General features: G+C 37.6%; 1 protein-coding gene across 2 annotated transcripts in view; it reads left to right on the top strand.

Annotated features, from left to right (window-relative positions):
* The window catches only part of TRIO (trio Rho guanine nucleotide exchange factor), a 248,134-nt gene that overhangs the window by 157,918 nt on the left and 67,546 nt on the right, over positions 1-22,670 (top strand). For both annotated transcript variants that reach the window (XM_066992554.1, XM_066992555.1), the window contains exons 25-33: positions 258-367; positions 1,090-1,159; positions 1,627-1,716; positions 5,428-5,520; positions 7,523-7,634; positions 9,696-9,886; positions 13,198-13,299; positions 14,150-14,292; positions 14,940-15,039. In XM_066992554.1, the coding sequence (XP_066848655.1) occupies positions 258-367; positions 1,090-1,159; positions 1,627-1,716; positions 5,428-5,520; positions 7,523-7,634; positions 9,696-9,886; positions 13,198-13,299; positions 14,150-14,292; positions 14,940-15,039 (1,011 nt within the window). The remainder of the gene's footprint in view (positions 1-257; positions 368-1,089; positions 1,160-1,626; positions 1,717-5,427; positions 5,521-7,522; positions 7,635-9,695; positions 9,887-13,197; positions 13,300-14,149; positions 14,293-14,939; positions 15,040-22,670) is intronic.

The following is a 22,670-nucleotide window of genomic DNA, read 5'->3' as shown; positions in this document are numbered from 1 at the left end:
TGAAGCATTAGAGGTTGTCAAGAGCACTATGCATTTTAAATGATGTAATCTGAAGGACTATGTTAAATTGTCAGTTTTAGAACGTGTATTTTCCTGCCAAAATCACAAGGGATATGTGACACAACAGACAACTGGAGTTGATGATGCTACGTGATTTTCACCAATTTTTCTGCATTGAGTGTGTGCTTACAGATAACCTGAGTGCTTCTGTTCAGCTTTTTGATGATTTTTTCATGCATCTTTTTTGTCCTGGGCAGACGTATCTATGGGAAATGACAAGTGGAGTTGAAGAGATCCCACCTGGTATTGTAAACAAAGAACACATTATCTTTGGAAACATGCAGGAAATCTATGAGTTCCACAATAAGTGAGTGACTTATCTCCCATTTCCATATTAGTGGTAAATCCACATGATGACCTGAGGGATTTCCTAATGAAAATATGGTGCATATGAATAATGAACTCTTTGCCATCAAAAATGTAAAGGATTTCTTCTCATACTGTTAAATTGTTAAAATTGTTGCTTTTTGTAACCAGGTAGGTACACCACTAGAAACTGTCTTTTTCAGTCTCAGACATCTTTCAGCTTTTAAGAAATTATTTGAATGCATTAAAATATTGCTGTACGTTTTCCAGTTGTCATGAAGAGGTAGAAATCACTGAACTCAGCAGGTATAGCGCTAACAGTTTCTTTAGTTAACTTGAGTATTCAAAAAGCAAGTCAGCCTCCTATTTCTCTTGAGATGAAGGCTAAACTTTTCCTGAAACTGAGACAATAGGAAATCTTCTGGATGGTGAACTGTAGTTATTCAGTTTTGTTTACTTTTATGTGTACATGTATTAACTGCATAAGTCTGCTGGAGTAATTTCGAACTTTCACATCGGAGTTTGTATTGAATTATAATAGCTAATTTATATTATCTCTGATACTACACATTTGTCATCCATTCCTTTTAATAGTGTTAGCTCATGTTGTTGGTATGAATTACAGTAAGATTTCTAACTATTCACAGACAATAGATCAATGTAAGCTGCTCTAATGAAAATGCTTCATGTGCCTTATGCTGTTTGTTTCTTCTCTACCCATAGTATATTCCTCAAAGAGCTGGAAAAATATGAACAGTTACCAGAAGATGTTGGACACTGCTTCGTGACATGGGTAACAAAGTCAGATTTGTGTTTAGAAGTAACAAGGGAGATAGGAAGCATGAAGGGGTAGATACTTACTCTCAAGTCTCTTTTAAATTTGAGTCTCTGTAGAAGTAACTCTTCCTTGAAATTTGGATTTAAAAAATTGTCAATCTTGAACAGGAAAGTAATTAAGGTACTGCTGTCAGGTGCCAGTACTTGGCTGCTCTCAAAGTTTATGTGAATTGCCAAATTTGGGTTTTTGTTTAGTTCATTATCTTTGTCTTAGCTATGAATAATCTACTTTTGCATATGCTGCCATTGTTTTCAGTCGCATTTGTATGATGTATTTTCTTATGTGGCCAGTTTGAGTAGGAAAATAATCCTATGTTGCTTAGTTTCTTGAGACAGATGAAATGTTCTCTAATAACTGTAAAAACTTTTTGAGACAGCAGTTACGCTCTGTGATAACATATAAATTTGCATTTTTGTCTGCAGGCAGACAAATTCCAAATGTATGTTACTTACTGTAAAAATAAGCCTGATTCTACCCAGCTGATATTAGAACATGCAGGAGCATACTTTGATGTAAGTACTTCATGTCCATCTTAAAAATATGTCTTGCCAGTTTGAATCTTGTATTTATATTTATATTGAGTGCCTTATTTCTTAAGAAAATGCAAGCTTAATACTAAAATTTACTGTCAACTTAAGAAAATCAATCGTATATCTCACATGGTTAATTTATATTGCTCAATTGGTCTTCATAAATCTGTTAAATATAAGAAGTCAGTGTTATATCACAGCAGTTCAGAACTGCAAACAGGGTTTTGGCAGCAACAGCCGAGACATGAGTCTTCAGTTCTCACTAGCACATTCTGCAAATCTTAGCATTTTGATTTGCTTAGGTTGCACCATACATAAAAAAGACGACAGTCTTTGTTAAATTTGTTGGAGTGCCTTTGACTTGTAATTGAATGCAGTAGGAATTCAGTTGACTAGCATTGTTCAGAGCTGCTAAACCAACCATTGCTAATTCAGTCCTGAAGTTACTTGGTCTACATGTAACATTCCATTTAGGAAAGGACAAAAATATGGTGGCTGTTGGAGTTTTTGGAGGATTTCAGTCATTCTGAAGGACTTTCTGTGCTTCCTTGGTGATTTTGTTGAATACGTATTTGCAGATGATTCAATTACATTGTTTCCTCCTCTCCTGTGCTAAGCTACTAGATGTGTAGCGACAACACCATTGTTTTTTAGAATTAGTTGTGGAAATAGAGGGAAGGGCATAATATCCCTGAAGCTCTTGGTGTTAATTTCAAAAGCCTTTCACTAAGGAGATGGGGATTCTTAACAGTATAAGGTAAAGTCTTTCTGTGAAGCCTCTGTCTAGTTTTCAGTGCTTGTACAAGAGTAGATACATTACAGAAAATCAGGTCATATCAATTAGATATGGTCATACAACCAAAAAAATTTAAAGAACTTATTAAATACTGTAATTGCTGATGAAAAAAAAAATCGGTGATAAAAGGAAGACTAGGGAAATTGTGGGCTCTCTCTAGAAGGAAATGGGAGACCTGGTCACCCAGGATATGGAGGAGGCTGAGGTACTTCATAACTATTTTGCCTCAGTCTTCACTGACAAGAGCTCCAACCACATGGTCCAAGCCCCAGAAGGCAAAGACAGGGATTGGAAGAATGATGAACCAGCCAGTGTAGGAGATCAGGTTCAAGACCATCTAAGGAACCTGAAGGTGCACGAGTCAATGGGACCTGATGAGGTACATCTGCAGGTTCTGAAGAAACTGGCAGATGTAGTTGCTAAGCCATTGTCCTTCATATTTGAGAAGTCATGGCAGTCCCTTGAAGTTCCTGCTGATGGGAAGAGGGGAAACACAACCCCCATTTTTAAAAAGGGAAAAAAAGATAGACCCCGGGGAACTACAGGCCAGTCAATCTCACCTCTGTGCCTGGCAAGATCATGGAGCAGATCCTCCTGGAAACTATGCTAAAGCACGTGGAAAACAGAGAGGTGACTGATGAGAGCCGACATGGCTTCGCTAAGGGCAGATCATGCCTGACAAATCTGGTGGCCTTCTACAATGGGGTTAAAGCATTGGTGGATAGGGGAAGAGCTACTGACATCATCTACTTTGACTTGTGCAAAACATTTAACACTGCCCCCCATTATATGCTTGTCTCTAAATTGAAGAAACGTGGATTTGACAGATGGACCGCTCAGTGGGTAAGGAATTTGCTGGATGGTTGCACTCAAATTGTTGTGGTCAATGGCTTAATGTGCAGGTGGAGATCAGTAATGAATGGTGTTCCTTAGGGGTCAGTATTGGGACCACTGCTGTTTAATATCTTTGTCAGTGACATGGACAGTGAGATTGAGTGCACCCTCAGCAAGTTTGCCGATGACACCAAGCTGTGTGGTGCAGTCGACATGCAGGAGGGAAGGGATGCCATCCAGAGGGACCTGGGCAGGCTTGAGAGGTGGGTCTGTGTGAACCTCATGAGGTTCAACAAGGTCAAGTACAAGGTCCTGCATCTGGACAGAGAATGGATTGAAAGCAGCCATGATGAGAAAGATCTTGGGGTGCTAGTTTACAAGCTCAACATGAGCTGGCAATGTGTGCTTGCAGCTCAGAAAGCCGACCGTATCCTGGGCTGCATCACAAGCAGCGTGGCCAGCAGTTTGAGGGAGGTGATTCTCCCCTCTGCTCTGCTCTCATGAGACCCCACATGGAGCCCTGCATTCAGCTCTGGGGCCCCCAGCACAAGAAGGACAGGGACCTGTTGGAGTGAGTCCAGAGGAGGTCCACGAAGATGATCAAGGGGCTCAGCACCTCTCCTGCAAAGACAGGCTGAGGGAGTTGGGGTTGTTCAGCTTGGAGAAGAGAAGGCTCTGGGGGGGGAGACCTTACAGCGGCCTTCCAACACCTAGAAGTAGCTTACAGGAAAGCTGGGGAGGGACTCTGTCAGGGGGTGTAGTGACAGGACAAGGAGTAATGGTGTTAACTAGAAAAGGGTAAGTTTAGATTAGATATAAGGAGGAAATTCTTTACTGTGAGGGTAGTGAGGCCCTGGCACAGGCTGCCCAGAGAAGCTGTGGATGCCCCATCCCTGGAAGTATTTAAGGCCAGACTGCATGGGGCTTTGAACAACCTGATCTTCTGGGAGGTGTCCCTGCCCATGGCTGGGGGGTGGAATTAGATGATCTTCAAGGTCCCTTCCAGCCCAAACCGATCTATGATTCTATGATACTATTTTAAAAAGCAATAAAGGCTCTAATAAAATTGTATTAGAAATATGTTCTTGCCACTGCTTCCAGTGGAACATCCTCAATTCCTCTATTTTAGCAGTGTATCCAGCGCTCCATCCCCTAATTCAGTTAAGGTGGATTAGAAAAGTGAAGACCTGACTGTGTACAGGTAACTTCAAGAGCTCCTGGTGATGTCATGACTGGGCCACGTGAAAATGTCATGTGAATCCTTTGTTGGGAATTTCTGATGCTGTAATTGTGGTTAGAAGGCCTATAGCTGTAGTGCATAAACCTGCTGCTAGAAATAATGTGGTTAAAATACATACACTTCTGTGATAAAAGGCAAGTACTGGCCTTGAAGTTCATCCATGATCAGTATTTGAATTCTGTAACTATCCCATGTAATTATCATGTCATTTTTATTTTCCTCCTTTAGGTTAGCCGAAGACATCTTTATTTATAAGTGGCTCTGGTTTCTTTTTAACCTCTTGCATAACCTCTTTCCTTTGGTTAGAAAATGTTACTTCTTGCTCCCCCTTGTGGATTTGTAACAGCTTTTTGGGGGAAAAAAAAAGCTCTGTGACTGTTAGTTAAAACTAGCAGATGATGCCAAGAAATTTCTTTCTCAGTCTTCATGCAGTAGTCCTCACTGTTCTCTAGAACTCTCGGATTTGTTTTCTTTTCTGTTCTGAAAGTAACAAAACCCCACAAATTCCAGTTTATAAAAATAATAATAAGGCAGTGCCACTTGTTCAATATTCCTAATCACTGCTATTTGGATTTAGGCTTGTTGAAATACTTCAGAGGGTACCCTTGGAGGTAATATTCTTTTGTTTGCATAAAGTGAGTGGGTAAATTCTCAACTAAATCACTTCCTATGACTGGAATATCTTGTAATCCAGTTGTCTTTTTTCTTCTTCTTTCTTCCTGCTAAAATAGAAATTTCAGTTAATGTCTATTACATAGCCTTCAGAACAAGCTATATCTGCATGTTGGTGCTCACAGTCCTCATGTTTCCTTTTTTCATGTAGGAGATACAGCAGCGACATGGACTGGCCAACTCCATCTCCTCTTACCTCATCAAACCTGTCCAAAGGATAACAAAATACCAGCTTCTTTTAAAGGTCAGTACTAATTCAAAGTTCTTAACCTGATTTTGCTGTTCATAAGCAGGCAAAGCTGTTTCTGAAATCAGGAAGGCTTTTTTACTCTTCACTTTGAGACTAGAGCATCCTGGGCAGCTTTACTCTTGCTGAAATATTTGTTAGGAAAACACTGAAAAATAAAGATGGCATAAATAAGGAACTTTTTCCCAGATTTCTGTAAATCAGAAGGATACCTCTCTACTAATGTTTACTTAGAAAATATCCTTTGGGTTTCCAGAGCAAAAAATCATTCATGGCAGTATGGACAAGTGCATTTTTGTAATGGTTTCTGCAACAAATTTTCATTAACCATTAGCTATGATAATAGTATTAAGTTGTTACTTGTAATGTTGCCTGGTAATGTCAAGTACAAAGTAGCTGTTAAAATAACTGAAACCGTTGGTTACAACTTTCATTCAGTAGACAGATGTTTCCTTGGCTAAACAGCTATGTTCTTGAATTGTGCTGGATCTCTACTAGATGGCATTGCTTATTTTGTAATAGCTCCCTACAAAAGTAACTTAACCGATCTCTGTCTCCCCTTTCCAATCAAGAGCTTCCACGGATAATTGTTTTTTAAAACTTCTGAAAAACATTCCTTGCTATTTCTGGTTGAGTTGGATGGAAGTGAGTCTGTGATATTTCAATTTCTTCCCTTGCAAAAAAATGCAGTTTGGTTAAGTTAATAACTTGCATGAATAGGTTATTGTGTTTTAGAATTTTTAGCGACTGATTTCAACAATTACTTTTTTAATCTAAGCACGTCTTAGCTGATGCATTATTGAAGGAATGGGATAGATGGGTTTCACCAGGCTTTTCAGAGCCAGATGGCTTTGCTGCATAATAAAATGGATTTATTTGATGGCTGTTGTTTTCTTTTTTCTATAAGAGAAGAGTCATGAAACATGGAAGGATAAGGAGCCCAAATCTTGAATGATGGCAAAACACACCTTCAGAAATTCTGTTTATTTTTGCAAACAGTGCTGAAACTGCTAATCTTCTCCCTCTCCAAGAGGATATTTAGTTACATTCACTTTTCTGTGGTGTTGTCATGAGAAATTTAAGTGTCGTGCTGTACTGTTTTGATGCAATGATTGATAGTATTGGCAGTTAAATAAAAATAGTGCAATGATGCAATGCAGGAGTCACTTGGCTTTCTCTTTAAAAGGAATTTAACCTGAAGGAGCGAATTAAGTGGACTTTTTGAATTACAGAAAGAACATAATGTGACCTTTTGGTTATATAAGCTACATTTTATCTTGGTACTATTCAAACGCTCAAAGTATGTGAGGAAATTTGAATATCAGCTCAAGCACTCGTACATTAATATCGTTGAGTCTTGAATGTGCACTGAACTGAGTCACCTTAAATTACTACATTTCAGTATATTCCTTTTTCTAACTTCTGTCCATTATTTAATGTTGTTTTGTATACAAAAAAAAATTGCCTGTAGGATGCTTTCAACTGTGTAAATGATGCAAAGTAGAGTGGATCACTGAATATTTGAAATGAAACAACATAAATTCTTTTATCAGCAGTAGTACAGACCAGGTCTTTGGAGCAGTGGAGTAAAGATTGACATGCAGACCCTTTTGTGCTAACCCGCTTTCCACTATGTTTATGACTCAGCATCTGTATTGTTCTGGGCCTTGATGTAGCACGACATCCAAGAGCTGTGTCTGTGGTTATCAAAAAAAAAAAAAAAAAAAAAACTGTCCTTATTTTAATTTTTAAAGATATATTATAAACCAGATGATCTTATTTAAGTCAGAGGTGGTTAACTGAATGCTTGGGTTGCTCTGTGAAGAACAGATTGTGATAAATACAACATATGCTATCAGTCATTGGAAGAGTAAGAAGCACAAAATAACAAAGTAGACGTTACGTGCAAAAAATGATTTTTGCTTTTTAGAAGTAGCATTTGATTGTCTGTTGTATTAGTGTAGAAACATAGGATAGATTGTCTGCTTTTCTTTTGCAGGAGTTGCTCACATGCTGTGAAGAAGGTAAAGGTGAGATTAAAGATGGCCTGGAGGTGATGCTTAGTGTGCCAAAGCGAGCCAATGATGCCATGCACCTCAGCATGCTGGAAGGTAGGATTCAAACTGGCCTTTTAACTCAGTCATATGCTGTATATTAACTTTGTTTAATAACTTTTTATATTACTATATGTTGAGAAGATCTGAAGAATATGAACATTTTTATATCTCTGGGTTTGTATTTTATATACTTTTTATTTGGAGGTGTATAAAATGCAAACTTACTTAGGAAAATCAATTGTGATGGACAACTGGTACATTTTTGTTAACATTCTAAAAATGATCTTTCATCCTGATCTACACCTCTGCCACTGCAGATTTGAAAAATACATAGGCTAGCAAAATTTTCCACCAGTCACCTAAAATGTAGCAGGTGAACAGTCAGATATAGTAGCTTCATCTACATTTTCCAACTAGTATCTTTCTTTATAAGAGGGTCATACGTGTATTAGAGTTGATTTTTCTGATTTATGTATCAAATAATAGTCTCCAAGAAATTTGTAGTTTTCACATCTGTTTGCTGCCTGTTCCACAGACTTCTGGTTGAAATGAAATGTATCTTCTGGCAGTAAAATGTCAGCATAAGCCAATTTAGCCTGAGCCTTAGCCAGAACAGCATAATCATGTTCATGGCAGACAGTTGAAGTTGGATGTAATTGCTTCTATGTGCTGAGAACGACTTTCTGCCAAAATCCATTTTGTAATTGACATTTTATCGTGTATGATGGTGCCATCGTAGCAATAAAACTTTTTTTTCTTTGGCAAAGTATTTTTTTTGAGATAAAAGCAGAGCCACCTTAGCTTGCAGTTGCAGAATAAAGACTTATTGCAAAGTGTTTTCAGTCAATATTGTTTATTTTCCTCTATGCCTTCGTAATGGAGCTTGTCATAGGAATGCAGTACCATGAAAGTTACTATAAAACTCATCTTGGTTTGACATGTGATCCTTGGTCACGTGAATGCTCAAAATCACCTCTCTTCCCTGATTTAAAACAACAGGAATGTTGGTCAGTCTGCAGGATCAGTTCCAAATGCTTTGTTGAGGAGATGGTGTCAGTATAAATGCTGACCAGCATTGGCAATAATCTTTTAACACCAGGAATGTGACTCTGGAGAATATCCTAATCTTTTACATAAGTTGGTGTTATAACAAATCATGCGTATATAGTTGAGTCATCCCATGTTAAACAAATAGAGTGAGTGAGCACATTTCCTCTTTATGTCTCTGGAGGTTTTTGAATGAACATCCTGAAGCAACTTGCCTCTGATGCTCTCCATACTTCTGCTCTGTTTAGAATAGCAAGGAACTGTTGTTCTCCTGACAAGGCTGGTGCTTTTCTGTTGAGAGACTATTGGCAAGCAGTATTTCTTCAAAATGCAATTTTATACCACTCAGAAGAGAATCGTAGACTAATTCCTGTTATCCTGTAATTCTAAAGCTCTGTATTAAACTGGGAGAACGCTGTCACTAGAGTGGAAGTAAACTCATTGGTATTCTCAACTTTCACCTTTGTTATATATATCAAGATGAGTAATCCAGCTGCAATTTCTTTATTGTGGAGTGAATCAATGGCAGGCTCATCACCTGGCAGCAGCTCTGAGCTGCCATCTTTTTTCATTCCCTGTTGGAATACATTTACGTGCTTCTTGCATGCACTATAGGGAAGGTGTACTAGCAGAAAAGATGGTGTTTGGGATCCTGCTCATGTCAGAACAACCTGATCTGATCTCTTTGTCCTTGCAAGCTGTTCACTTTCTACATTGTCAGAAACCTAGTAGGAAAAATAATTTTTGTTGTGGAAGAAGTTGAGAGAAGTCAACAGAAAGAGATGCCATTTGTTGGTGAAATGCTGCCAGAAGAGTTGATAAACTTCCTAACAGTTGGATTTCTAAATTTAGGCATAAACTTGAGCTACAGTTTCATTTAGTGTATTACAATGTTAAAATCAAGGGTTGTTTTTAGTATTGCTTCCTTGGTCTTCTATCTTTTCCAAGCTGTATTTGGGAAAAAAAAAAAACGTCAGATGAATTGCTTAATGAACTGAAGCTGTGCTTTTTAATTTCCTCATATTATCAACTTTTCATGGTGAACCTTTCTTCTCCTTGGGTTTTTAGGCTTTGATGAAAATATAGAATCTCAGGGAGAGCTCATCCTTCAAGAATCCTTCCAAGTATGGGACCCCAAAACTCTAATTCGAAAGGGGAGAGAGAGGCACCTTTTCCTTTTTGAGATGTCCTTGGTTTTCAGTAAAGAAGTAAAGGACTCAAGTGGAAGGAGCAAGTACATTTACAAGAGTAAACTGTTTGTAAGTATGGAAGAATAAGTGGTCTTATTTAGGAAACTGGCTAGATGATTATGACTAAGCTCAGATAATTTAAACATGCCTGAAGAACTGGAACAACTATTATACTGCACTAAAACGTGCAGACTGAATCTTCTGACTTTGCTATTCTGTTATGCTTTTCAGGAGACAGAGTAGGTTGATAGCAACTGCTGAAGACTGTGTGTCAGTGTCAGGATGGGGAACTCAAGACTAGGCCGGAATGTTTTTGTTTCTTGTGTGTTGGTTCTTTAAGAGCCTTTAAGGCTCATTTTTAGAAAGCAGGATGGAAGTAGTTGACAGAATGCATTCATTATACTAGTTTAACATGGATATTACTGTAACAGGTGTAGTAAAGATTCATTCTGGTGGATATTCTACACATTCTGGTCTGGAAACACAAGTACTCCTTGTTATGGAAAAGTTAATTCCAGAATGTCTACTGAGGCTAGTAGTCTCAGTAATACTTTTTTTTTTTTTTTTCTTTTTTTTGATAAATAAATAAATAAAAAGCTCTTATGGTCCACTGAAAGGATGTAGAGATGAGATTTTTTTTCCTTTCCATTTAAAAATAAAAAGTAATAATAATAAAATCCCCTTTTGCATTCCTCATCTATAGCATGTACGCTTTACAAGTGTAATTCACACATCTTATATGATGACTTGGGTGAGAGCAGTATTCATGCTCTATAAATTTAGGTAGTCAAGTGACAGTCTCCCTTGGTTTGATTTGCCCCCAGCCAATGCAAGACTGGCTTTCGTAATAGACAGTTTAGAAAAAGAATTTGAAATAACTTTACTTCTCAAAATCAAGCTCTAAAAGAGCTTTTTATTCTATTGATCTGATTGGGGTATATGACCAAGTCTAGGTGGTGTGAATACTGAGCCTTTTTTCCCTGCTTCAGCTCCTTCTTACTCCTCCTTCCCCTCTTCCCACCCCTGTGTCCAAATTGGTAAAGCAGGTTGGTTCAAAAAATGATTTTTCTCTGTCTTACTTTGCATGTTCTGTCACTTCATTTCAAACACTTGTTGTCCTTCCTGATATAAGGTAGCTGGCAGGTAACAAAACCGCAGCATTGTTGATCATGTGTTTCTTTGGTGCCCTGAAGAACCTGAAATACAAAAAACTTCAGGTGTACTGGAGGTAATATCAGCTGCCAAAGCATTACGTGGGAAAGGAGACAGAGATGAAAAATCAGTCCCATAAGCTTGTTGTGTCAGTTCATCTGGCAAGAACAAGTAATTGTCTAGAATCTAGAAAAGTTGCTGGAAATGTTGAAAACTGATGTTGTACCCTATTCTTAAAATACAAGCTTATCTTTTTGTCTTCATATCCTAGTTTGCAAAATATCCTGTAGTGCAGATTACTTACTATAGCAATCCTTGTAGTTTGATTTTTAGAAAAGGCATTAATACAGATGTTGAAGGCATGCATGTTGTTTGAAAGATCTTTCTTGCACATTATCCTATCTTCCACCTCTGGAAGGCAGTTTTAAGAAAGTGAGGGTCATCTCTAGTACTTTGGATGTGATTACTGTTGTGGTTTCCCAGTGCAGGATATTCAATGGTGTGACTTGTATTAGTGGAAGAATGTGTTTATGAACTCCTTTGAAAAGATATAAAGTGGCCAAAAGCAAGTGCCTCAGGAGGGCTATGGAAAAAAGCAAGCAAGTGATAATTTGCCAAAATACTTTCCCAGTCATCGGTAATTGGCAGTTTAGGTGCTTCCTTGCCTGGGTGTGGTTTCTGTGCACTCAGTAACCCTAAAAGGATTTTTCTTCCATGAGCTTGTCCACAGACCTCATACAGACTTTTGACATATCCAGTGCCCTTTGGCAAAGAGATGTTTTGCTTAGTTATATTTTAGGTACAGGACTGCCTCTGTGTGTTGTGCTTGAACCTGACTCCCTCCCACTAGTTTCGCTTGACACCCACCAGTATGGGAAGGGACAGTGACCAACCTCTGTCTGCTCTGCCACTCATTATTGTACAGGCCTCTATTGCATTGTCTCAATTGTTCCTGAACTAATAACATTTGCAAGTGTACCAAGGCTTCTAATTTTACTGGGCTTTAAAAAAAAAATATTTAAATTGTACTATCCCGGTCTCTCAGACTTTACGTTGGGCTGTGCAGTAATGCATATTTTCTTAGAGTTAATTAATGTGGTGTTGTATCAAGTATTTTATAAGCTTTTTAACACACACAGGAGTTGTTGGTGAGTCAAGTTTAAAATGCATCACAGACTTTTAAGTATTTCAATGAAAATTTTACCAAGTGAGATGACAGAGATGAAAGGGTGGGTGTTTTTCTCTTTAAAAAAAAAAGACACCAAAACAAAAAAGCAGCAACAAAAAACAAGTTGGTATCCAAGTGAGACAAGAACCAAAGTACCTTTACTCAGGTACGGTGCATCCACCATCTCTTGCAATGAATGTATTTGCTACTGATGATGCATGTGAGAGGAAAAATACCGTTTCTAATAATGTAGGAATGCTTGTCAGTTATCTTTTGGAGTAAGGATTCTTGTGGTTTGAGCTATATTTCTCAGTTGTAATTTTTTTTGGAGGAAAGCCTATATGAAATGTTTAACTGGAAGCAAATTCGCATGATTGAGATGTTATTCCAGTTGGAAAGCAAAAACATTTTTGATGATAATTAGCTATAAAAGTCTGACATTAAAACATTCCCAGAGACTGATTGTTAGTGTAGCTGTCCCATAAAATTCTCAAGGGAAACTGAATTTTTGAATTTCTTTATCAGTTTCACACTACAAGGACTCACTTGTAAAGGAAACACTACAAAGGACATGCTTGGCAGAAAACAGTTTTAGAAGATATCAAGACAATTCTTAAGCATATCTTATCTCAACAAAAACATAAAAATCAATTAGTGATGAGTATTCCCTAATGGAAATCAGGAAGGAGAGAAACCAACACTTGGTTTACACAAAGTATTTCTATTTATTTTATTTAGAGTTACCCGGCTTTTTTTTTTTTTTTATGTCAAGTCAAAAATGTGGAATTTGGAATTTTGGAAGCAATTTGGGATTTCAGGTTATAAATGCTATTGTTAGTAGTTACTTTACTAAAAAAAATAGAAAAGTTTAGCTTGCAGCCGCTGCTGTTGAAGAAGCCCCCTCCACCCTCCCAAAAATAAAGAATTCTCTCTGAAGCTAGACTGAACCTTCTAAAACTCTCTTCAAATAGCAGAGCTCAATTATTACATGAGCATCCCTTTGTGTCTCCTGAGAAAAAATTGCCTTGGAGTTCTAACTTTTTTTTTTTCTTAATTCCAGACTTCTGAACTGGGTGTCACAGAACATGTAGAAGGAGATCCCTGCAAGTTTGCTCTCTGGGTTGGAAGAACACCAACTTCAGACAACAAAATTGTTCTCAAGGTAATTTTAGTGAATATGTTTAGTGAATTTATATGGATATACCAAGTATTGTAGTTATTGTTCTTGCTTGTTAGGAATGTAACAAGTGATGACTTCTGCTTCTTTTAGAGTGACAGCTGCTGACAAATAGTCTTCCCTTGTATGGAAGCAGATATGGTGTACTTATCACCAAAGTGACTTGACAGCAGAGGGGAATCTGTGTTGGCCTACTGAAGGATTAAACCAATACAAACAGTATAAAGGGTTTTGTTTTCAAGGGATCATTCTCCATAAGATCACTTTAAGGTGTTCCTGTTCTTTTCTGTACTTTGAGTGTAGACAGTCATTAAAATACAATCCCTGAATTAGCTTTCCACTTCCATATATGTTTGAAAAGTGGTAAGAGTAATACATAAAATAGGTTGTGGAAGTATATGCGTCACAACATAAGTTTTCTTTCAGTGATAGCAGATTATTATATAAAGTTAGAATTGACCTAAAACATATCAGGAGTTTAAAATACTAATATTCAAGGTGCTATTACTGGAATTCTTGAATTAAGTCAATCCACTGTGTCTATCATGAGGTATAGCGCTTCAGCCTTCTTGGGGCTTTAAGTTATGAAAGAAGAAGGTAAATCTTAAATAAAATGTTTTTAAATGAACAATATTAACAATGTTGACAAGTGTAAAGTAGTATTGTTGATTCAAAATGAAGACAACTAGCTTGGATTTCCATTTCTCTGTTCATGTTTTCAAAAATGATTCACACAGTTTTTCTTTATGCGTTTGATATTCATTAGACTATATTTGTGGATTTTCTCAGCTATAATAGTCCAGTCTGGTGTTTTTGTTTCTTTTACATATCAAAGGCATCCAGTATAGAAAATAAACAGGACTGGATTAAACATATCCGGGAAGTGATACAAGAAAGGACCATTCATCTGAAAGGAGCATTGAAAGAACCAATCCACATCCCCAAAACAGCACCAACAACAAAACAGAAAGGAAGAAGGTAATTAATATGTTAAAAAGTCAGAGATCTTCAAGTATGCTGTTTCAACAGCACTGTTTCCTCTGCAGTGTTGAATTTCTAATAGCTTTCAGTGAACTGGACAAAACCAAGAGCCATTGTGTCCAGTTTTGTCTTATAATTACTTTCCAGTTTCCTGCAATGCTGAATATATTGAGATTTCTGCTCTGCACAGTCCCTGGCTAGTGTAGATTTAGCCATTACAGAAGGAATTTGGAACTGCAGTACAGGATAGCTGTGCATTTTAGATTTTCACAATTCTGTGTGTGTTAACTCATATTCAGGTCCTTGGTTTACTTTGACAGAGCTTGAAATGAGTGACTTAGCCAAAACTAGCAAGCAGACTGCTAAGTGGCTGTTTCTTGCTAGAGTTGGCATGAAAACTTGCGCTGGCTGGTTGGTTACATTAATTCCATGATGTTGATGTAGATGTTGAACAAAAGAATCTGTTCACTTTAAGCATAGAACAAAGTATTAAATGCTGAATATTTGATTTTTGCATCCGTTATTTTGTCTGTCTAGGGTCTATTGCCACAATATCTAGGTGCCCCTTTTTTAGAGTTGTAAGTATGAGCTAACACATTACAAACACAATGCTAATATTGTAATGAAAACCTAACTATTTGCAGGGACGGCGAGGACCTGGACAGTCAGGGAGATGGTAGCAGCCAACCTGATACTATTTCAATTGCCTCAAGAACCTCACAGAACACACTAGACAGCGATAAGGTAAGTTTCCCAGGTGTTGCTCTGTTCTTAGAGCAAACGATTCATAGCTTAGTGTGAGTTAGCACCTGAAAGTAGTCCTTAGTACTTTTAGAGAAGAGGCATGGAAACATTTGATCCTTTAAATATAGCTGTATGCAAAAGTAAGATATCTTATGTAAGAGTAAATATCATGAATACAGTGGGGGATCAGGGGTGATTATTTGAATACAATAGGTCATACGCAAATTCTGTTTATTACAAGCTGAAAATATTTTGCCCCCTCTCTTCTGCAGGTTGTCCAAAGCTTTGTCACAGATTAAAAATAAAGTTATATTTTCCGTAGAATTTAATGCTGTGCATAATTTTTTTCATGAAGGCAGTCTCAGCTTTTCTGAAAGCATACCATCTGGTTTTTGACTCTCTTGAGGTTGGTGATTTCCATGTGGTTACTTTTGTGAAGCAAACATGCATAGACAGTGTTCAGTGTCTGCATGAGAACTAATGAAAATCATCATATTAGAGAGGAGTAACCCACAAGTTGAAGTATCATATGATACTAGTACTAGTGATTTCTTTCCTCCAACTTTGCCTATAGATTTTGGCTGGGTTGTCCCATAAGGATAACACAGCCAGAGTTTCTCATGGGTAGAAGAAAGATAGGCATCGAAAGAGCAAAAATTCTTATATGAAACATGTGTGTATTACTTTGGAGTTGAAAGATTTCTGGCAAGTGAGAGGTGTTAAGACCTCACAGGGAGGTAGAGATGGCTAATAGATGTTTATCAAATAGGAGAATGAAAAAAAAGATAGAAGCTGAGTAGTAAATTACTTGAAAACACATTTACGGATTTTTGGCCTATTACCTCATTCAGTAAAATTCTTCTGATGAGCCACTAAAAATATACAGATAAAATAGTATATTACAGGGCAGCTAGGTAGGTAGCTGCTCAGAGAAACATTTTGACAATTCCCACAGTCATTTAAAAGAGAGTTTGTTTTCCATATTTTTGCATGTCACTTAAACTCTATGATTTAATTTGCTCTTTTCTGTCTTCCTCTTCTTTACAAAAAGAAGTATGAAGGGCTTAGGGTTGTTCTTAGATTAGTCAAAAATAGCTTCTGCTTTGACCTGGTACATTTGTACTGAAGTTGGTCTGTAGTTTTGGTGGTGGTTCTTCTATGGATATCTGTTAGCAAAATGGTTGCTTAGAGCAAGAGAGTCTTCCAGTGACTCTCTTGCTATTTTATTCCTTGCATTCTTAGTTATAGAGTGATTTACAAAAAAAAAAAAAAAAAAAAAAAAGTTTTATCTATACTGGAAAATAGCTTAATGCATTTTTCAATGTGTTCTTAAAACCTGTGTTGATGTTTCTGCTCTTCACAGTCCATGACTAGTGTAGATTTGGGGTGATCTATCACACTCAAAGCCAAGACATAATCTCTCTGATTTCCCTGATTGTTGACTGAGATGTCAAGCTGTTTGTCTAGATTGTCCTTCAATTTCAGCTGAGGTGATGCAATCCATCCCTGCTATGTACAGCAACTGCCCATCCTCAGTTGCTTATGATGTACTTATTTACTGGGAAATGATGTGGATGGTCTCCTGTTGCCCTTCATAGCTATATTTCAGGCATCATACCAGAATTACTAAGAAAGATGGCAAAGTGAAATGCTCCCAGGATTGTCTTTCAGTCTGACATGAGGAAGAATCTCACCAACAACCTGTTCAACAGGATTTATAAGTTAAAAGGAGGAGGAATAGAAGGAAAGAGGGATGGAGAGAGCTTTTAAATATTTTATTGTCAAATTATGTTTTAAAGTTGGTTAGTAAGCTTAGTTTCTTTTGTTTTGTTTTGTTTTAAAGTAGCTTTGAGTTTTCAAATTAACAGATAAAATTCTTGTTAGACTTTTCTTTGACAAGAACGGACCAATCCATACTGGAAACTGGGAAATCGCTTAGAGGTTACTTGTGCTATGTCTTTCCTATACCTGTCCAAGGAAGGAGCTGACTGTTTATGCACTTTTTGAAGTGTGCGAATTTTTGTTTAATATTTCTATGTTTTGATTTGTTAAATGCATTAAGATGAGAAATTTTTTAAATCTGTTTATAAATAAAAAACAAAAGTTGTTAAGGAACAGCAACAGGCAGAAAGCCAGTGAAATAAGTAGGATAAGTTGATACTTGCTGAATCTGAAGTAATCTTTCATTTCATATGTTGAGAATTCATTGGCTCTAGTCCGTTTGGGATTTAAAATTGACTGAATAAATTTTTTTTTCTTCAGATTGGAAGCTTAAAGTGTGTTTGAATGCCTTACAGAGATGGAGTGAAACAATTACAGGGATTTTAGGTACTGTTAATGTGTTTAGTCAGTTGGAGCAGTGGAACTTCTCAGTCAGTTTTGGAGCATGTCCCAAACTGAGCTTAGATTCCAAACTGAGAAGCATTAAAAATAACAGCTAATTTAATATGTTAAGCAAATGGTAAAAATGTTTAGCATTTTATCACTTCTTATGCTGTTGCTGAACTTCATTCTGTTCACATGTCCACTAATGTGGTTAAGAAAAAACAATACCAAACAACTCATACTAATCAGCAACCAAATAAAACCTTTATTCTGTTCTATCCAATCATATGTTCAGACAATTGACTCTTTTAAAATAATGTTTTGGTTAGAAGCGCTAAGTTGTTATACGTGGAGAATATCAAGTGTGAAATCTTTTATCCAAAATAAAATATTCTTTCTTGCCTGCTCAGACATCTGTTTTGAAAGAACTAAAAATCTTTGGCCTTGGAAATCACTGAGTATTGTCCAGATGAACTTCTTTCTTTGCATCCTGTTTTGTGACTTATTTGGCAATGCCTTAACAACAGAAAATAACTTTCTTATTACCTTTTTTCTTCTCCACCCTGGCTTTTTGGGCTTATTATTGGGCAAAGAATTGTAACTTTTGATTGTTGGCTCTAGTTCTGCATCCTGCTTTTCAGTAATGACCCAGTAATGATCCAGTAAACCACTTATAAAGGCTGACATCCTTCCCAGATTCATGTCATCTGAAAACTGTATCGGAAGATGGAATTTTAGCATTCAGAATCATCTTGGTAAAGGGAGAAATGAACTGGCAAAGTACTAATTTAATAGGGACTCATTTGAGTTAATGTGAATGGGTGGAAATAATTAAGTATTAATGAAAATGGTGAGAGTACTGAACAGTTTTGGAGAAGGAGATCTAGAAGTTACAGAGGCTCACAACCCGTGTATTCTTTTAAGTGTGATGCACTTATGAAATGGGACGAAGCAGCCTTATACTGATGGTCAGAAAGTCCTCATTCTTTACTCAGCAACTGTAAGGCTTCTATTAGGTACTGCATCCAGTTTTGAATACAGAATTTTAGCAAATTAGAGGGCCATTAGAAGAGTTCCAGCAAAATCAAAAGATTTGATTAGAGGTCTACCAAACATAACCTACTTTGTAAGATAAGAGCCCGAAAATAGTTAGGGCTGATGAGCCTGAAGAAAAAAGGTGTGAGGAAGAACTTAAGGTCTTCAAGTGTGTAAAAACTACATGGAGTTACAGACCAGTCTTTTACCTGTATTTTTAGTGGGTACAATGAGGTTAAAGGACATAGTATTTATAAAAGATTGCATGTTGCAAAGACTTTTTTTTATATATATCTATGGAAATGTGAAGCTCTAGAGCAGCCTGGTTTGGAAGGCTAGGGAATGTCTGTAATTGGAAATATTTGTGAAAGCTTTGGATAAACGTTAGTCATGATTCACATAGATGCAATTGATCATGCTCTAGAGGAAGAGAAAGGAATGGACTAGGTGACTTAAGATCCCTTTCCACCCCCCTTTTTATTATCATGTGGTGTATCTCCGTATTGCAAGACAACCTAAATACACCTGTAGCACCAACCCATCGTGAAGTATTAGAAGGTATAATGGAGTCCAGAGTAAAACGAAAACTTTCTGAGAGGGAGATTCCTACTTCCATCAGAGCATCTGTTTTCAAAATGAGTGATCTTATTGCACCCTTCTCAGTAAATATTTCACCCTTCACCTTTCATTCACGTTCTCCATTCTTCACCTTCTCCATTCTCGTTCTCTAGCTGTGTACCCAGCATTTTAGGTGGCTAATGAATAAAAGAGATGACACTCAGTCTTTCTTTCCAGCTTTCAACAGTTACCTAGCCTCGGAGCTTGGATCTGTTTTTAACATCTTGTTTTGAATGTAATCCAATGCATAGGAAATGAAATGGGGAAGCTGAAGGAAACAACATAGGTCTGATGGATCTTTTTATGCTTGTGTTAACAGAGCTGGCAGAGATACAAAATAATACAAACAACTATTTTGGTAGCTGAGAAGAGATAGGCTTTTATAAGAAGCGCTGTCATAGGACGTTATCCTAAATAGGAGGAATCATGCTAGCCTAGCTACTCTGTGTGGTCAGTGCAGCAATATTTTATTTTTAATGAATTGTCTTTTGTGTCCAGCTGGTAACACTTGGTATTGTTGTTTGTGCGAAGTTGTATTTCATTCACATGCTTCTTAAAAGTTGTGTGTAGCACTTCAGAAAACAGAAAAAGGACTGAAGCAGCGGGAGACAACCAGGTATTTAGTTCCACCAGCTGAGAACACAGAAGAAAAAAAAAGAAAAGAGAAAGGTGTCTGCCAGCAGGAAAAAAAAGTCTAATTTTTTATTTTAGTAAAAAACAAACGAAGAAGCAGACATAGTTGTGAGAATACAGCTCTCCTCAGCGTCAGAAATCAGGTCTGAGCAGCTGCCTGGTCAAAGTGAAATACTATGAGAAGAAAATTTCTCCCCTATTTCTTTACTCCCACAGTGCACTTGTTTCCATTTTAAAAAAGAGGTTATAGATTTTTCACACTTCAAATAATTGAGAAATCTTATTAGCTGCTCTTTCCTCCCTCCTAATGTGAAATTACCATGTGGAAGTAAATTTAATAAGCAGCCCTGAGATGAGGTAATATGGCCTAATGTAAAAGCTGTCATTGTACTTGGCAGAACTCAGCCAGTAGTGATCTTCACGGGGTCTGATGGCAGATGAAATTCTGATGTGGTGTCTCTGACTTCAGCAAACCTACACTAACAGTCTACATAACCAGCATGTTATGCTTTTATTTCTTTTCCTCTCTACAGTCAGCAGCGATTAAAAAGCCCCAGAAAGATGAACTTAGATGGCTAACATTAAGTTCAGCAACAGCAAGGCACTGTCCCATGATAAGCTGTTTAATTAAACCTTGCACCTTTTTTAATCTGCCATTCTATTTTTGTCTGGCTTTTGTTTCTCATCTTGTCTCTCTCTCTCCATTTTCCATGTTTCAGACATAGCCTCATTTATTTTTATCATGCATGATTAATTCAGTTTACATAATGGGTTTCTTGAGAATGATAGATAAAGCATAAAAAGCCCTTGTTCAGCCTAAATTTGGATTTAGGTGGTTTGTAACTCCCTTCTTTTCAGTGCAAGTCAGTCTCCTGGTTCTTCTGCGCCTCTTTCTCTTCCCTCCAGCTAGCCTGGAGAGCCTTGCCAAAGCTGTCCAACAACAGCTGTTGAGCAATGTACTTAATCCCAAACACTCCTTGCTGTCCAACTGCATTTAATCAGTGTAGAGGATGAAACTGCTTTCAGAAAGCATGTTATGGAAAGAAAACAAGCACCGAAACAAAGAGGAACGCACTGTTTGCTGGCCATTACAGTTGTGGGGAGAAAGAATGGTTGTCATCCCAGGGGAGGTGAAAGTTGATGCTGGTCGACTGTCCGAGATGCTAACTTGGAGGTGGGCTCAGGAGAGCACAGCACTGGCTTAGGTGCTTCAGGCAGCAGCGGAGAAGTCCTGTGCTGAGTTGCATCTAACAATATCAGTGTTTGAGAAGAGTGTGGAGCTAACAACTGCATGTGGGAAGTGTCTTGCACGTTGAAGTGCGATGGAGTAGTCGGTTTCAGTGGAATACTCATCAGCTAGGACGTCCAATTCCCACACAGTCTTAATGACTTTTTTGGTACCTTGGTAATTTCTGACATAGCTACTATCAACGTTTGTTTGCTTTTTCCTTTAGCTTAATACTATATAAAATACTTCATGAACAAAAAGTCTTAGCTGCTTTTGTGTTTTTTTTTTTCAATTAGGAGGAGAAGAAATAACATCTACATGAAAGCCAAAAGCAGATGTTCTTTGCGCTAGTGTTAAAGTATATTTTAATCTCCTATTAAAGGAGATGAAGGGTCAGACAAGGAAGTAGAGCACCAGAGCTATGCTCCTGTAGGTATTTAGGGGAAAGTACAATGGCTAAATGGAGTTTCTGGAAAGTATCCACTTGTTACTGTCTTGGTGCTTGTACTGACTGGGGATGCATATGGACTTGCCTGAGAAAAATTCAATCTGCGTTAGCCACCTTGTGAAGTCATACTGCATTAGCTTTTTCTTGGTCCCCATCAGGCATACAGATGGTTTCAATTGTTGCTTAGTTTGTCTGAAGAAGGCTGTAATATAAATCAATACCAGAAAACAAGGGAAAGCTCTTACTTTTTCCCCTTTGGCATAGTTTTGCATGGATTAAAAACTAATAAAATACAGAGAAGTGGGGGGAGGTAAAAGGAAGTTTTTAATGAGGGAGAAGGTAGCATGTTTTGAAGATGTAACTACCATAATTTGGGTATTAAGACTGTCTGGAGAGATGTAGTAGTAAACAATGTGATTAACTTTTAGCCTGGATCTAAACGGATGCAACCTGATTTACCATCCTTAAACACTAGATGTATAACGATTTTCGGCCCTTCTTAGTCCCTGCATTTCCCCAAAGAAAACTTTATTCCTTCTTTGTGTGCGGGCACAAGCAAGGGTAGCCATTGAGATTAGCAGGCAGAAACCATGGGAAAGCCCTGGAGTTACTACAGGCTGTCTGCTAGGAGTTACATCCTGTTGTTTGTTGCAGGTTTGAGTAAGAGAAGGTCAGAATTAGCCTTTTAGTCTTACTTGGGTTTTTGCATTTTTTGTCATCTGTTCTAAAATGCTTGCTCGATAGTACACAATAGTGTTATCCTAGCAAAGTTTCTATCTATTGCTTTAGTTAAAGGCTTTCAGTGAAAACTAATAAATAACAGTGCAGGCTGTTACTTCCTTTTCCTAAAGCTCATCGGATGTAGGCTACATTTAAAAGCCTAAATGCAATAGGCAAAAATAATGTGGTGAGAATGGTTCAATATGTTGGTATAGCCACATGCCTCTATATTAACTGCAGCTGCAACTGTCACAGAGTGTTTGTCCACCTTTGTCCAAGTGTGAAGCATTGTGGGGTTACTGCCTTGAGTAGGAGTTCACTGGCTTGATCCAAGCTACTGAGTTCATAGAAGGGACATACCAGCCATGATCTAACGTGGATGTTGCACTGCAGCATCCTGAACTATAGAAGTTTCTGACGCTAAAATCTGAAGTAGCCAGGAACACTGCTGCCTTGTGTAAGGGGAAGGCATTCCCAGGCTGTTTGGTTAAGTTAGATGGGTGTTCTGGCACCGAGCAATCTTGGGAGCTTTGCAAAGCTGAAATAATAATTTTCAGATCAAAGGAGATGAAACAATCAAAGAGACGAAACATAAGCTTAGGCAAAAAAAATTATAATAAAGTG

Source organism: Anser cygnoides, chromosome 2 (assembly GCF_040182565.1).
Source record: "Anser cygnoides isolate HZ-2024a breed goose chromosome 2, Taihu_goose_T2T_genome, whole genome shotgun sequence".
NCBI lineage: Eukaryota > Metazoa > Chordata > Aves > Anseriformes > Anatidae > Anser > Anser cygnoides.
This window is presented reverse-complemented; position numbering and strand designations above follow the sequence as displayed.